Source organism: Pyrgilauda ruficollis, unplaced genomic scaffold, assembly GCF_017590135.1.
Source record: "Pyrgilauda ruficollis isolate IOZ18807 unplaced genomic scaffold, ASM1759013v1 scaffold33, whole genome shotgun sequence".
Classification (NCBI taxonomy): domain Eukaryota; kingdom Metazoa; phylum Chordata; class Aves; order Passeriformes; family Passeridae; genus Pyrgilauda; species Pyrgilauda ruficollis.
In genome coordinates, this window is record NW_024524711.1 from 4136344 (window position 1) to 4152189 (window position 15846).

The window sequence follows — 15846 nt, forward strand, 5'->3', positions numbered from 1 at the left end:
AGAAGGATTACAACAAGTTCACAGTGGAATGAGATATTGAAACTAATGACTTCTTAAATAATGATAAAGGTTTCCAAGAAAACCACTGGAACTTGCTGCAAGAAGGAACAATTATAACTCAGTGCTACAGGCTTCCTCTGTGTATGATGACAAGACATCAGGGCTGATAGAAACATAAGGACAGCCCAGACAGCTCTTGGAAGTGGTAGGCAGGACTGGACAGCAGAAGTGTCCTCTCAATAGCTGTTCCCAGTCATAGTCCAGATTCTTGGCACGAACCTTCGTTAGTTCATCTGCATGAGCACTTTGCTGAAAAACATTCATGCAAGGGCAGCTGAGTCATGAGTATCCTCTGATGTTCCTCCTACAAATATGGCTCCTGTCAGTAAGGAGGAGGGATGGTGGAGTATCATAACTTTTGTGTGTCACTAATCCTACCTAGAATGAAATATGTGTCAGCTCATCCCTTTTATATTTCTATATTGTGAAATATCTCTTTTTTTTTTTTTTTTTTTTTTTTTTTTTTGGTTGAGGCTTCAAAACACCATTTCTAATGCAGCTGCTAGTGATGGCACAGTCAGACTTGTTTCCTTCTAGCTCAGTAATCATGGTCTTACTTGCAACAGGGCATATGCTTCCTTTTAAGTTAACAACACAGACCTGTCCAGGCTCACTATGGACTTGTCTTGACCAGGCTGCAGGTTTGTTTGTAGCTTGTAGCAGCACTGTCTAAGGTCTTTATCCCCATTCCCATGCACCCTGCCCCTCTGCTACACTACAGAATTTTCCAGCTAAGCACAGATCCTGTTCAATGCATTGTTACCTATACCATTTAAGAAGCATTTTTGAGGCTGCCTATGTTTTTTTGGTTCAAGCTTTCCTGTAAGACCCCATCCTTTAAGTCCATCATATCATGAGCTCATCCAATGGAACGAGAATTTCTTTAACTGGGCTACTGTACAAGAGTCCTTACAGAGGGTAACAGCAAGAGGGATACATCTTCCTGTGAGACAGAAAACAATTCACTATGTTCTTTCTTCATTAATCAGTGGGAAACTAGGACTCTCTATTCATGGTCTCCAACTTCTGTAGTTAAGTAATTAATGCATGTGTTTAGGACTAATTTTATTTTCTCATTATAGAAAGTAGAGCTGGAAAGGAACTCTTGGATCAGCTGATGTATCAATCAGTACTAATGCAAGATTGACCTTTATTTAATAAGATATTTTAATCAGCTTTTCACTTTTAGTCCTGATGTCTCATTTGCCTCCCCTTAAGAGTATCATCATTTAGCATATTGGCAAAGTAGTTCCTTGACAAAATATTTTTATCAGACCTTAATCTTGGAATAGGTATTTTAATAATAATTTCACCATTTTTACTTGTCCTAATTCATCTTTTATTGCTGAACAAGATATCAACAAAGTCAGTCTCATTCCTTCCCATTTAAAAGACAGAGAAATGTAAAAGTCAGATGACAGATCCAGTATGAGAAACAGGAGTCAAACTCTGCTTTCTGAATACCACTCCAAAACTTTTGTCTTAGTTCCATTCAATGCCAGGAGAAAAATCTAAGTAGTTTATTGCATACATATGCATGTGCTTCCCTCATAAAACCAAAACAGACATTTCCAAAAGAACGACCTTAAAGTGTCTTCTAAGTTTGTGTCAAAACCCCTTGACTCCTCATCTCACTCTCCCATTTCTTCCCCTCACTTTCTATTAAAACCTACAAAATACTTTGTCATTAGAGACCAGGGCTGGAATCTGAAAACTTTTTACCTAAGGAGTGAACACCCTCAAACCAAGGGGAGCAGAAGATCAGTGTCCTAAACAACATTCCATAGTCTGCTGTGGAGGGGGAGCCAAAAATCCTCAGGCTGGTGCTGACAGAATTCCACTCACACTGGGCAATAGAATGCATGACACTGAGTCACTGCACAGGAAAGTTCTGGATGTGGTCCAATGACGGCTCGTATACTCCTTGGATGAAACTTCATACTGTGGGCATGGATCCTACAGCAGAGCTATGAATACCTTCATTCTGGAGAGATTATATTCTGTTTGATGCCAAACACAATAAAATCTCCATGTTTATATTTTCTCTTTTACAATATTATTTATATAGTTGAAATCACAGGAAAATCGTTATTATCAAAAGGAGAAAATTTTGGGGGAAAAGTATAAAAAATCTGTTAGTTTGGCTTCTAGTTGCAGATTTTTAGATAAAATATGTCTGGTGCTACTTGGCTACTGTTTTTTTACTCAGAACAACTTGGAGCTCATTGTGGTGGTGATAGCTGAAGGAAAATAGATTGTAATTGAACAAGGAAATTAACAAGTGGATCTAATTGCAGTGGTGCTATGCTAGATGAGCCACTTACCAGGTGAAGCTCAAAGAGAGCATGTGAGCTCTTCACAGCTGTGGCAAAACTTTGTTCTTGGCTGACATGGCAGGGAATCATGTTTTGAAGCTAGAAATGAGGGCCACGAGTTCCCAGCCTGGAACATATGACTGTGGGCTCTAAAGAAGAGTCTGATTTTGCCTTTGAAAAGGGGGGTACCTTAATACTTCTTATTTTGAGGCAAGATGATAAACCCTTTAACATAGTCCCAGTTCCTCTGTCTATCACAGATTGCTATGTGTGACAGCAATCTCTCACAGATCCCTCCCCAATGAGTTTCTTGGATATTTCCCTTCTCAAATGGGAAATCGAGTGGCTGAATTTGTTCTGAGTTCATAACCACTTTAAGTGCTTTGACCAAAAGGCCACACACCAAAGCAGCAGGAGTCCGAAGTGGGTGACCCTTGGACTTTTAGAAAAGAAGGAAGGGAGGGGACTAGCACCATGAAGAGAAGCACCAGTCTGAAAATGGGAAGAGACTAACAGAAATCTTGCTTTTCATTTTTGAAAGTATTTTTATTATTGTAATGTACACACTAACTGAAATAAAAATGAGCATACACTGGCTTTTTATCTATCAGGAGGAGTTGGAGGTATATAACTTTACAAAAAAGGGACTATATAATTATATTGGACAGAGAACATGGGTATACAGGCGGATATATGGTGTTCTGTCTGCATTTGTACTGTTTATTACTATGAGAGCCGCTGCTAATTCTTTTATGTGTTGTAGCTATCTGGGAAAACTTAAATTGGGTCTCAATATTCATATTAATATACCTAATTTTGCACAAGCTGGCCTGAATATTTGAGAGTGCATGCCATGGAAACTACATGCTGACAAGCAGGGCTTTGCAATTTTGCAGCAGTTTGCATGTTCACTGCATCCTGAGCTATTTTCCTTCTGAAGGATGACAGCTGATGAGCATTCTGTCCTGTCATCCCTCCATGGGGCAGGTGAGCTCCTGCCACTCTGCTTCACATACAGCTTTTGCAGGTTTCCTGTTGCAGCAGTGATCCCATGGGTAGGCTATTCCTGTTTGAGGAAGATGATTCTCTAGCTAAAGGTGTGCAAATTTCTGTGCAATACTACATTTTTAATTTTTTTTTTTACTGAAAGCTGCTTTATCACCAAGAAACAATATTCCCTTACTTTGTGTCTTTAAGCATGTTTATTTTGCAGTGACTGCAGCTCAGATGTATGGAGCCAGCCTTCAACAACCTGGAGAGTAAGGAGGGTGTAAAGTATCAAGCAGCTGGCAAGTTCTGGTTCATGGTTACGTGTTTAAGGGCTTTGACTTCACATTGTAGGAGCAGCTTGGAAAGCTGAGGGTAGTATTGTTTATATCCATACTCTTATCTTTTTGTTTATATGGGAGATATGCAAGTGCTATTTGCACAGAGCAGTATTTTCACATCCTGACCATTTCCAAGAGATGCATGGATACTCTGCATGTGAACTAATGCTGATGAGTAGTTCTCCACTGTCTCCTAATCTGAAAGGGGGCAAGGGGATGTAGTTTACGGGGTAAGTGTCAAAGCACTCGTGCATGTTCAGTACACAGGGGCACAGACTGGTGCCAGTGCTGTGTTCTGCTGGGTCTCCTCAGGGCTGAGGCTGTGCCTGGTGGCAGCACTGCAGGTGGGTAAATGCTGGGGGGCTCAGGGGGATTTAAACTTTCCCTGTTGTTGCTTAGCAGAAGCTTTTTGTGGCATGAGGGGAGAGAATATCCTTTTTAGAGGCCAAGTTTTTAACTTAATTTGAAAGACAGTTTAAAAAGTGGTGATCATTAGGCTTGATTATGAGGGGCAGAGTGGGGTAGGTCCCTTTTTGTTGAGTTCTGCTTTGTTTTGAAGCCAATGGTGTGGTATGTTTCTGTGTTTAATCCAAGGAAATTGAGCTGCTAAATGATTTTTTCTGACATGCTGAGGACCAAATGTTCTGGCAAGGGTTTGTGCCAGCAATGTGAGAGGTGAGGAGGTTCCAGAAGCTGTTTTTTGCTCACAGGGTGCCAAAACAGATGCATTTCTTTGATACAAGTAGTGTTGGGTACATGAGATCTATATGGTGTAGACAAATCAGACATAGTGGTGATGCCAATAGCACTTGTGGCATAGCTGTGAATGCCCTTCTGATAAGTATTTTGATTTTCAAATGCGGATGAATATTATCCTTACATGGAAGGGTCACAGGGACAGTCCTTGAAGCTGATGCCCTCAGTTTACCTGCAGGACAGATGCACACGTGCAATTGCAAGTGACACAGACTTTCCTTAACTCACAACATTAGTAGGCTCCTGTATTCGTGGGTTCCCAGATGAAGGAAGGAATGATGCATCTGACTCTATGTTCTTAGAAGGCTAATTTATTATTTTATATATATATTATATATTAAAGAATATATATATTATATTAAAGAATATTAAAGTAAACTATATTAAAGAATGCAGAAAGGATGCAGACAGAAGGTTAAAAGACACTAATGAAAAACTCGTGACTCTCTCCAGAGCCTCGACACAGCTTGATCATAATTGGCCAATAAGTCAAAACAACTCACAGCAGCTAATGAAACAACTACCTGTTGGATAAATAATCTCCAACCATATTCAAAGCAGCAAAACACAGAGAAGCAAATGAGATAATATTGTTTTCCTTTTTCTCTGAGGCTTCTCATCTTCCCAGGAGAAAAATCCTGGCAAAGGGATTTTCCCAGAAAATATGACAGTAACAGTAGGCTCCATCCAGATCTGGAATTGTATGTGATATTCAATATTCAAGTCCATTTATCTTGGGGCTGAGTGTGCTGACTGCAATTCAGCAAGCAGGGGCCACTGTACTGGAGCTATCAGGTATACAGATAATTGTTCTTCTGGACCAGCACTGAGACCAGCTATTTTCACACAACACTGGCTGCCAAACAGCAATCTAGTGGTGAAAAGATCCTGATATCTCTGCTATTATTAGAAGCAGCCCACAAAATTATAAAGGTGGCAGATGAGCTGAACGCAGAATCCTGCTCTTGGGGACAGTCAGTGAAACTAGCAGGGGATCAGTTTGAAACAGATAAATGAAAGTACTTCTTTAGCAGTCAGAAGTGAGCTTCAGGAACTTGCTGCCATGCAGTGCTGGAGAAGCTGACAGTATCAGCAGGTTTAGAAGGGATTAGACAGATTCAGGGACAACAGGCCCATTAAAAAGATAAGGCAGGGACATACCCTCTTGTGGTATCTATCCCATCAGATACTCAGCTGATGCCAGGGGAGCACAAGGGGAAAGGGCTGCAGAAATAAGCCAGGCTTGCACACACTTACTAAAAAACATCTCTATACCTGCAAATGTGTGATAAATTACTGGTCCAAGCCATTTTCATGTACTTAATCTAGAAATGAGTTTTATCCCCAAAGCATTTCATGAGTATTCAGTTACTACATCATCCTAGATTCCCATGAGCTGACTTGTGAGCTCAAAGCAGCACACTCAAGCAAGAGCGGGGATTCTTCTTCATTCCAGGCTCTGATCCTTAGCCCACCACTTCCTTGCTTTATGGGCAGTCCCATTACACAGGTCCCCCTTACTGTGCACTGTGCTGACACATATGCCATATTACAGACATTCATATTACATTGCACAGTCCTAAAGGAATCAAGGGAAGAAGTCTTGCACGGGGTACAGAAAAAGATGGACACAGGGAAAATTAAATGTTAATGAAATACTGTACAAAGGAGTAACACAATAACATCCCATCTACGGCTCTAAAAGCTAAGGATAATTCATGCAGAGGGAAGAAATCACATCAAAATTGAACTTTCTCAGATTTTTGGAGGCTGAAATGCAAAACTTCCTCTGTCCCTTGCATTTATTCTTTCCCAGCAATGTAGGAAGTAAGCCAGCATTCCAACTTTTAAGCATAACATAAAATGAAATTGAAACTGATTATTGTTTTTCAGCAATTGCCCTTAAGGCCACCCAACAAAAGTGTTTCTAAAGCAGTCCTACCTTTGTTTTCCAACTTGAGCTCCTCTGCTAGCAAGCTGTCTTGTCTGTTTCCAAGCACAAATGCCAGAAATGAGAGGATCAGGGCATCCAAGATTCCGATAATTGCCAGGATATATGCCCAGCGGACTGAACAAGCCCCCAGCGTGTACTTGTCTGTCTTTTCACCACACATCCGTTTTACCTCATCTGAATCCCAGCCATCAGGAAAAATCATACAACCCAGGACGAGACAGGCAGCTTGGAGAAAAGAGAAAAGGAGAACAATGGGATAATGAGACCAAGCTTTCATTTTGATGAGAACCTACAAAGTTATCATTAAAGCATTAGACTTTTTCATCCTGAACTCCAAAGCTAGGGTACTAAAAAAAAACCAAGTCACAGAATTACATGCTGTGATTAAGTATTTAATATAAAACCCTAAGATGCAACATCAATTGCACACCTTGCTTAAAAAGCCGTTACATCCTGAATCCCTGGTCAGGTTTTGCATCAGTACAATCACATTTTCCTTGTGGGACCAATTTCTTCAATGCAATATGAAAGGACCACACAAAACCAAAAGGGAAAATGGTTAATAACCTGGATATTCAAAGGTAACACTGGGTTACTGTCAAGTCATCAGGCAAACAACCAGTTTAAAAGATAGAAAAAAAAACTACCTATCATTTCTGTTAATCTGCCCTTTTATCCTAACCATAAGCACTGGACTTTCCCATTATCTACCCAAAGATAGAGCTTGATACATTCCAAGTGTTGCCTCACAGAGGGCAACTCCATCCCAGCACCTGCCAGGTCTGTCCTGAGCACTGTGCAGCCCTTCATGATGACATTCCAGTCATGGAAGCTATCCCACCACATCTTTAGTTGCAATGAGAGCAAAGCCCTGGGACTGCACACAGATCTCTAGTTCCTCCTGCTTGTCCTCCGCACTGCAAGCATTGGTGTACAGGCACTGTATGGAAATATTTGATCGTGTCAGTCTCCCAGCAGGGGTGGAAAGGGATCCCCCAGAGTCCTGTCTGTGGTTATGTCTTTGGCTGCTTCTGATTTGAGATGCTCTCTCTTAAGTCTTCTTTTGTTACTAGGTGGTTCTATAGTTCTCTCCTTCCTATGTCTAATGTCTATCAAGCCTGACTGTGTCCTCATTCCCCTTCAAATCCACTTTACAGCTCTCTCAATGAGCTCTTCTACCTCCTGACATAAAATCCTTTGGGACAGGTGGACCTTATTTGTTGCCAGCAGGCTTGGTGTTGTATAAACTGACCTATGACCAAAAATTTCCAAATTTTTCTGGCAGTGCCTGTCTTGAAGCCAGGTAGAGTCACCTTCAGCAGGAGAGGATAGCATACAAAAATAAAGTAGCATAAGAAAATTCTAAAAATAATGATTATGTTGAATGGGTTCATTCTTCAGTTTTTATTGTATTTAAGAGAATCAGAAAGTCCATATGCTTTCAGTTACCTCATCAATTACCTTTAGTGACTTGGAAATACCTTTCAGTTACCTGTAGTGACTTGGAAACAGTCATTTCCATCGTTAGCCCTTCTATTTAGTTGATGAGATGCAGTGGATCCTAAACATTCTTTTATAGGTCTTAATATCATATGGATGAAATATGCTCAAAATTGCAGGTAAACATGCTAATTGGAAAGAATGCATTGTGTGGCTTTCAGCCTTTTAAGTTTTTGTTGAGTCAGACCTCTGTTTGGAAATGACAGTTTATACACCAAATATCTTGTGCAACCAGCAGCTGCCGTCACTGTGGGATTGGTTTCCTGTTGTTGTCACAGGTTTCTTGCCTTTCCTGAACAAGCATAGGCACTATCATTTTACAGACCTCTAATGCCCACAAAATACAAACAGACTTACACTGGATCAATATGATGAAATACTGGAAGAGGGATGTGTAAAGAGAGTTCAGGAATGGTAGTTTCCTTTTGACAGCTAGAAAATTGCTGTAGACAATGTCTTGAAAACATGTCTGCAGAAAATATCTGACATGGGGTAAGAGATGCACCAACCTCTTGGTGCAGTCCCAAGGTGTTTGATGAGTTCCTCCTGAACAGCTAATTTGTGTGAAAATAAACCAGTTTATAATACTTTCAAGGACACTTAGGCTTAGAAACATGGGAGATTAGATAATGACCAATCGACTTGGAACATGATTTACACAATTACATAAGAACTTTCAAAGGCCTTAGAGACAAACAGTACAATAATTTATTTTCTTGAGCTGGTTACACACACTTCCAGACAGCGGAGTTGCCCTCACTCTTAAGAGTTTCCCTCGTACTTGCAAAGAACTCCAAACGACGCAGCAAATCTGCAAACTTCTTGTGTTCATGAAAATGTCCATATTTACCCAGCTAACTGTTGGCAAAGTTTCATTTACTATGTAACAGCAAATACCAAAGCCAGTTTACTTTTATTAATCATCAACACGAGAAAGCTTAATGCTCAGTTAATGATCAATAGAAGTGGAATTTTCTGCTAATTGTGCATGAATAATTAGCAAATACCAACATCTCTGTCGATTTTTTATTACACAGCACATCAGACACATTCTTAGTACTTCCTAAAAGTAATTTAACTTTGTTCTTTTGCACATAGGTAATTAAAAAAATGGACTCTTATCTCAGGAATTCAGTGTACAGTTTCACAGCTGTGTTCCTCAGATTTCCATTTGACTCATCTTTCCTGAATTCTGTTCCTGCATTCTTTGATATACTTGCTTAGATTTCTGGCATCATTCTGTTTGTTGCAGTTGGACTTCTCTTGGTAATGTCACATGGGTAAATGGTGTCTGGACTGTAAATGGTGTCTGGACTAGATTCCTTTTCATAAAGACAGATATCAAGGAGGGGTTATTATTATTTTCTCTTTTCCCTATACAGTTAAGATGCTTTCTACTAGATGACTACTTAGTTAACATCTTCAGGTTCAGGAATCATACCTTACCTGTAGAGGGTAACATAAGTAAGATTAGTCAACCTTGAGTCATTTTTTGTTGAGGGAATATTTTGCACTGGATGCCTTTAAGAACACAGATTTGCTCAATAATATAAACAAGTAATGATTCTTTTATCAGCTACAAGATTGAAAAGACAGATATGAAATCCACCTACAGATCTACTTTGCATTGCTAGAAATTTTTACATTTGAATTCTGCTACAGAGGATTAGAAGATTCTCTCTAAAAGGAAATTACTTTCAGTTTTACACAAATTTGTGAAATGGAAATAATTTTATGAAATTTCAGTGAAACTGCTAAGAGATGATTTTATAACACTAACATTGCTCCCATATCTTTGTATAACTTCCACTGTCTGTAATGGCAATGTTACCGAAATGGAAATGTAAAAAAAAAAAAGCTATTACTGTTCTACTACTAAATAGTAATGGTGTTCTAGTGAATTCAGAAAGTTTTGGATTTGAAAAGTTCACTGACTAAATAAAAACCCTTAAATCATCAGTTCCTACAGACTCTTGGATTCAAGCAAAGAAAAAGTTAAATATATACTGGTTAAAAGCAGCCTTCTATGAAGCCCTCTGGTGTCCCCTTCAGATCTGGGAACATCAGATCAGCACCACCCTCCTGACAGACAGCCCAGCCTAGGACCTCTGCAGCTAGCCAAGGCCCTTCATGAGAAGCAGCAGGGAGAATTGATAAATGACTGATTAGTGTCACTGACACCATTCAGAACCGCTTGGGCAACTGTAAAACTTACAATAATCATACCCACATGGTTTTCCCTTTGGCTGCTTGAGAAAGCTCCCAGCAGGATTATTATCTTTGTAAAGGTGGCCCTGGGTTTCCCCCATTTCTTCCTCTCCTGTGATGACAAGGTGACTGGCTTGTGTTGGAAGAGACTTTAAAGACCATCGAGTTCACCCACCATGTTGCTCAGAGCCCATCCAATCCAGCCTTAAACATTTCCAGGGATGGTATCTCTAACTTCTCTGGGCAACCTCTTCCAGTGCCTCACCACCCAAACAGTTGCTTTCTCCCACATATTGGAGTCGGGTAGGGCTTTTAAAACTTTTAAAAAGTGATTAATAAAAGCACTTAAACAAGCCTTATATATTTGCTTTTCTTCTTAAACAGTTTTTTCTTGTGTGAACAGCTAGCAGGAACTGTCACATGGTTTTCCTCTAGGGCTGTGAGTGACAAGACAAATTATTCATACTAGGAGAGAGAGCCAGGATTTTTACCTCGTGGGATGAAAGGATGCAGATACAACACTTCCAGAGATTGGAAACAGACAGTGAATTGTTGCTGGCACTGACAGACTTGTGACTCTGACCAAGCTAATATTATCACAGACTGTGCTCTGTGCATGAGCTCAAATGGTAATTAGCAAACAAGTAGTTCACTATGCTATGGTTGTGCCAAATACAGTGACAGATTAATATTATATCATTGCATGAAATGAGGTGCTATTTATAAAAAAAGCTGACTGCTATGCAGGAAACCAGTGCTGAGAAATTCCCGCTGGCAGGACTCCTCTCTCATCTTCATTCTTTTCCTGACAACAGACCAAATTTGCTTGCGTGTAGAGTATGAGGATGGCAAGTTTCCTGATAAAGGAGTAAAAAAAATTGGAACGGGAATTATGCTGACCATCTCTTTTCTTTCCATGCCCACACATGCAAGAGTCTTCAGATATCTCTGGTTCCACACATGCAAGAGTCCTCAAACCTCTGTGGTTCCAAAATGCAAGAGGTTTTTTGTTCCCTTTTTTCCCCCCAAAAAATGTATTTACAGAAACAGCAACCCATTAAATCTCCAATAAGCTGAATAGAGTTTTTGCCAGCCATGTTGGTGATTAGGATTAGTCCTTCAGGAGCTTGTAGCTGGGAAAGAAGGAAATGCTGAGTGGAGGTGGCTGAAGACACAGGGTCAAACACAATCCTAGTGAACACAGAGGCTACACACACATCAACTGAGATTGATCCAAGTGATTGATCCAAGTGATGTGAACTGCATTTCTGAGTGGGACAATAATCCTCTGTGTTTATATTTACGTCATGGCTTGGAGGAAATGTGCAATTTTGAAGCAAATGCCATGATTCTCTCCATTTACTGATTCCATCCACAGAAATAGTTCTGCTGCATGCAATCAGAGTATTTCTGGAGAGGCCTAGAAGTTCATTTAGAAAAGTTCTTCAAAACTGAGTTGGGAGCTTAAAATTCTGGCTCAGTGCATGGGCTTCATCATCCTGTGCTTAAGAGAAAGCACTTGAACTATGGAGAGCTTCCACAACACCTTGGAATTGTTATGGTGCAATACAAAAAGGCAAATGTCATGTATGACTTCTTACTTGATCCTGTGTTTGGAGGCTGCCACATTCAATGTCCACCTTTGAAAAGGCTCTTCAGAGAGGTGCCAGCTGGATCCCCAAGGAGATGACACAGCCTGTTAGTTTGTGCATAAGCAGACTGAAAATTCCTGGTGGTGCTCATAGATGGCTGCTAACCACATGACTGCTGCTGGGTGTGAGGCAGTCAGTGAGAAAAGGGTAAAGAAATTTAAGATTCAAGGGCAGTGTTCTTAGAGAGCAGGAGTGACAAAATCCCCTCTGGACTTCTGTGACCTGAGCTTTCATATAGGACAAGAAAGGTGCCCTTTGGAATTGCTTCAAGACATTGATGTGATGCTCCCAGCAACCTCCTCCCCAAAAGTGAAGGAGCAAAGGTTTGTAGGTTAATCTTCCTTCAAAAAACTTCAAACAATATGTATAATGGGGGCATTGGGTCCAGGAAACAGAACTATTTCTGATTTGAGGCAAAACCCTAAAGCCCCATGTGATGAGGATGCAAGAGGCTTCAGCAGTAACTACTTTAATCTACTTATTCTCTTATTTCACATCATCTTGCTTGGTAATGTAGACAAGGCTGAGCCTCTCTACAGGATTAAGAATATTTATAGATACTGCTAAGGGGGAGAAAAAGTAGGAGAATCTTCTACTGCATTCCTGTGATAATATTAAAGACATGAAGCAATTATGGCCATTTGACTTATTAGGGCCTGGACATTCTGATAAGAAATCTGATAAGGATATACATATATAAACAGACATGCATATTTCACACGCTGATTTTAAGAAAAGGGAAAAAGAAGACCAAACATTCACTGACTGGACAGTAAAGATAAAGAAAATAATGTGGAAAGTGGTAGTGAGGTGGGTGCTGTGGTCAGAGGGAGAAGACTGGCTGAGTAGACAGGTAGCAGATATTTTGATGCCTGCTAGTTATACGTAGGCAGCAAAATGGAGTAATTTGATCAGCTGTTGCAAGATGTGAAGCAGATATAACAGAAATAGGGATGACTGACAGCTATATCCAAAGATGAGCACTACAGAACATGAACTGTTCAGAAAGATGGAAAAAATTGAGAAAGTGATGTTACATCAAGAAATGTGTTAAATTGTAAATAAGTAGAAAATAATAGCAATGATGGTGCAATCTAATTCAGTTAAGTCAACTGTAAGAGAAATTTGACTACACTAAGGGGACATGTTTTAGACCTCACATGTTGGATTCATGTTTGGATAGAGAATTCTTTGATTTGATAGCAACAGAAATTCTGTGTGGGGTTATATCATCTTGGGAGCATTTAACTTCCAAGTTTTGATCATTAGCCATGATAATTAAACATTGAGATTAATGTAGTTCTATGAATAATTTAGTCAGTACAACAACTATATTAGCTGGAGAATAAAAATAATGTAAGAACAGAATATATTTTTATAAGTGTGTGGCAGGTGATCCACAAGGTGTGTTCCAGTAACTTCTTGTGAAAGAACACAACTTCTGGTGTTCCAGCCATGGTTATTTGCAATATGTATTTATTGTCCAGAGAAAATATGGAAGCTGAGAATTGCTAAAGGATGCAGGCCTAATCACTATGTGGGCAAAAAGCCCTTAGGAACTGTCGTGACAACACATTGCTAATACTTGTAGCAGAGGTAGATGACTAACTGATGAAGAGTGAGTAAACTGAAATCATATACAACCAGAGATAAAAATACTTCTTTAAGATGAATCAGGTATGGGGGGTGGTACAGCTGGAAACCCACAGGTGCATGTCAAAAGTTACATTTGTGCTGTGTCACCTCCTGTGGTGTCCAAAGGCCCTGGGATCTAAGGATTTTTTTTCATCTCATTTTCTCTTTAAAGTATCTAAAATAACATGAGAACTGTGTCACAACCCACTAGAGTTTTCTCTCATGTGTCTTTGTAGCACAGGACGTGTGTTAGGAGTCTGTGTGTCAGCTGGGGTCCATGCCCATGGCCAAGCTGCCACGCAGGCACGTTGTCTGATGCTGTGCCCATATCCCAAAAGCACTTTTCTCACATGCTGGACTTGCCACTGAAAGTGTTTATTTCAAATGCTATCACAAGGGAGTGCTGCATCTTTCTACTTTAATGTTAACCTTTGTAGAACCTGTTCTTCAAACAGCCAAAACATATCATGGCATACTGACACGTACAAAATCTAATTAATTAATAAATTCAACGCAAGTACTGTGTTGCTACCGCAGACAGACTGGAGAATAGGTGTTAATATGGCATAGGCTAGGAATTTCTTGAGATATATACAGCTGACATTCCACCACAAGTTACTGATCCAAATAGCAGAGATATTTTAAACACACTTTTGATAAAGGAACAGCTGAAAATAACCTCACTTTCAATGACCATGAGTCAATTCAATTTAAATAAAATGAGAATATATTAAATAACATGAGAATAAAAATGTTTCTGAACCTGGATTTTGATGCACATTTTAGATGGATGAACTTTTTAAAAGGCTAAAGAAACTACTAATAAGTTAACTAGATGGAAGAAGTTCATACTAATTGTGGGGCAAACCTTGAATTTTTGAATATAAATTTTCTGAAGTATCTTGACAAGACAAATGAAATTCCAGGGATACTTTCAGCTCTGTATTGATGACTAACAAACTCTGTTTCATTCTACCCTCATTACCTATCTTCCCAAAAAAGCCTTGGGGAAAAAAAAAAAAAAAAAGAGCAGAGACCTTAGAAATTCCAGGAAAAGAAAATTATTAGCAAATAAAGATATATTTTGAAGGTTAGGTAATGCAGGTCTGAAAGATAGCTCTCTAAAAATCAAGCTGTGCTAACTCTAAGACAAATTGAAACAAGTAGTGGAATAATCTTCAGTGAGATTAATAAAGAAAGAAGAAAAGCAGATATGGAGTTGGGCTGAGAATTAGGAATTAGGACTTAATTATTTGTCTCATTTTTCAATGAAGAGGATGATAGAGAAGAGGAGGAAGATGCTGTGACTGCTGGGCATGATCATTAGGAAATGGAAACTCGCTCGTGCCTGCAAGTCCACAGCATTGAAAACAATCATAGTGTGCTCAGACTGGAGGAATGCACCTTCCAAACCCAAACACTGAAATAACCAACACATTAAACTGCAAAGATGTTGGGAAGGATTTTAAAATCAAACTTATTGTTGAGATAGTTGTGAAGACCATGTGCATTACCTGCATTTTAGGAAAAAAGATACAAAATTGAAAACTGAGAAGTAATTGGAACAACCAGTCACCACTCAATTTTATCCCAGTTCTTTGGATAATTATTGAAGGAAAGAATAGCTAAAGACATGGAAAGAAATACAAAGTAACACGCTTTTCAGAGAGCATTTGATCCTGTGTCATACAGAAACACAAACTAACTGGGAAATAGAGGTTAACATGAGAATGTAAGGTGTTTATGCATTTTGTTCATGGGGAGCTGTCATTTTTTGCTGGAAAGAAAAGCCTCCAGCTGTTGTGAGGATATATTGGGCACCTCAAGAATCAACCTGAGTGTCCGTCATTCTGTGTTTTCATTGCAGCTTTGGCAAGAGTAGAGGTCTGGTAGTGAAATCCACTGATGGGAGGCACTGTCAATGCAAAGACTGTCGGGACAAATGATGGAGAAAATATGTATTTTGGTCATCCCTTGGAGGACCATGGGACACCAGTCAAGTGAACCAATGGAAAAGAGTTTTAGCAGTAGGAGAGTCTTTAAAGCATAATGTAAGAACTAGACATCTGGTGCTGGTGGTTTCTAAGCTTTAGAAGAGTGATGTCTGCAATGACCAGTTAATCAGAGCAAGGTTATTTTAGGATGTAAGGAGGTATTTTAAGAAATATATTGCATGAAGCTGTAACTGCTCATGATAACAGGACTAGATATGAGGATTTAGTAGTTCTTTTCCTGGCCTATGTTCTTATGAGGAGGCTGAGAGATAATCTTGGAAATTAATAAAGAATGAAACCTAGGGGGAAGAGCAGCTGAAGAATTAGGAGCTTGATGGAACTGCAAAACAAAAATAAATGTTCTTTAAATCAAACTGAAGTGAAAATCTAACATAATAAATGGGGGTAAGAGGCAAAGAAGCAACTTTCTGCTGGGCTGTCTCA

At 39.5% G+C, this 15846-nt stretch overlaps 1 protein-coding gene across 1 annotated transcript in view; it reads right to left on the reverse strand.

Moving 5' to 3' along the window:
• Nucleotides 1–6348: 6348 nt before the first annotated feature.
• The window catches only part of LHFPL3 (LHFPL tetraspan subfamily member 3), a 158070-nt gene continuing 148572 nt past the window's right edge, over nt 6349–15846 (reverse strand). The window contains exon 2 of the mRNA XM_041474586.1: nt 6349–6638. Coding sequence (XP_041330520.1) covers nt 6349–6638 — 290 coding nt within the window. The remainder of the gene's footprint in view (nt 6639–15846) is intronic.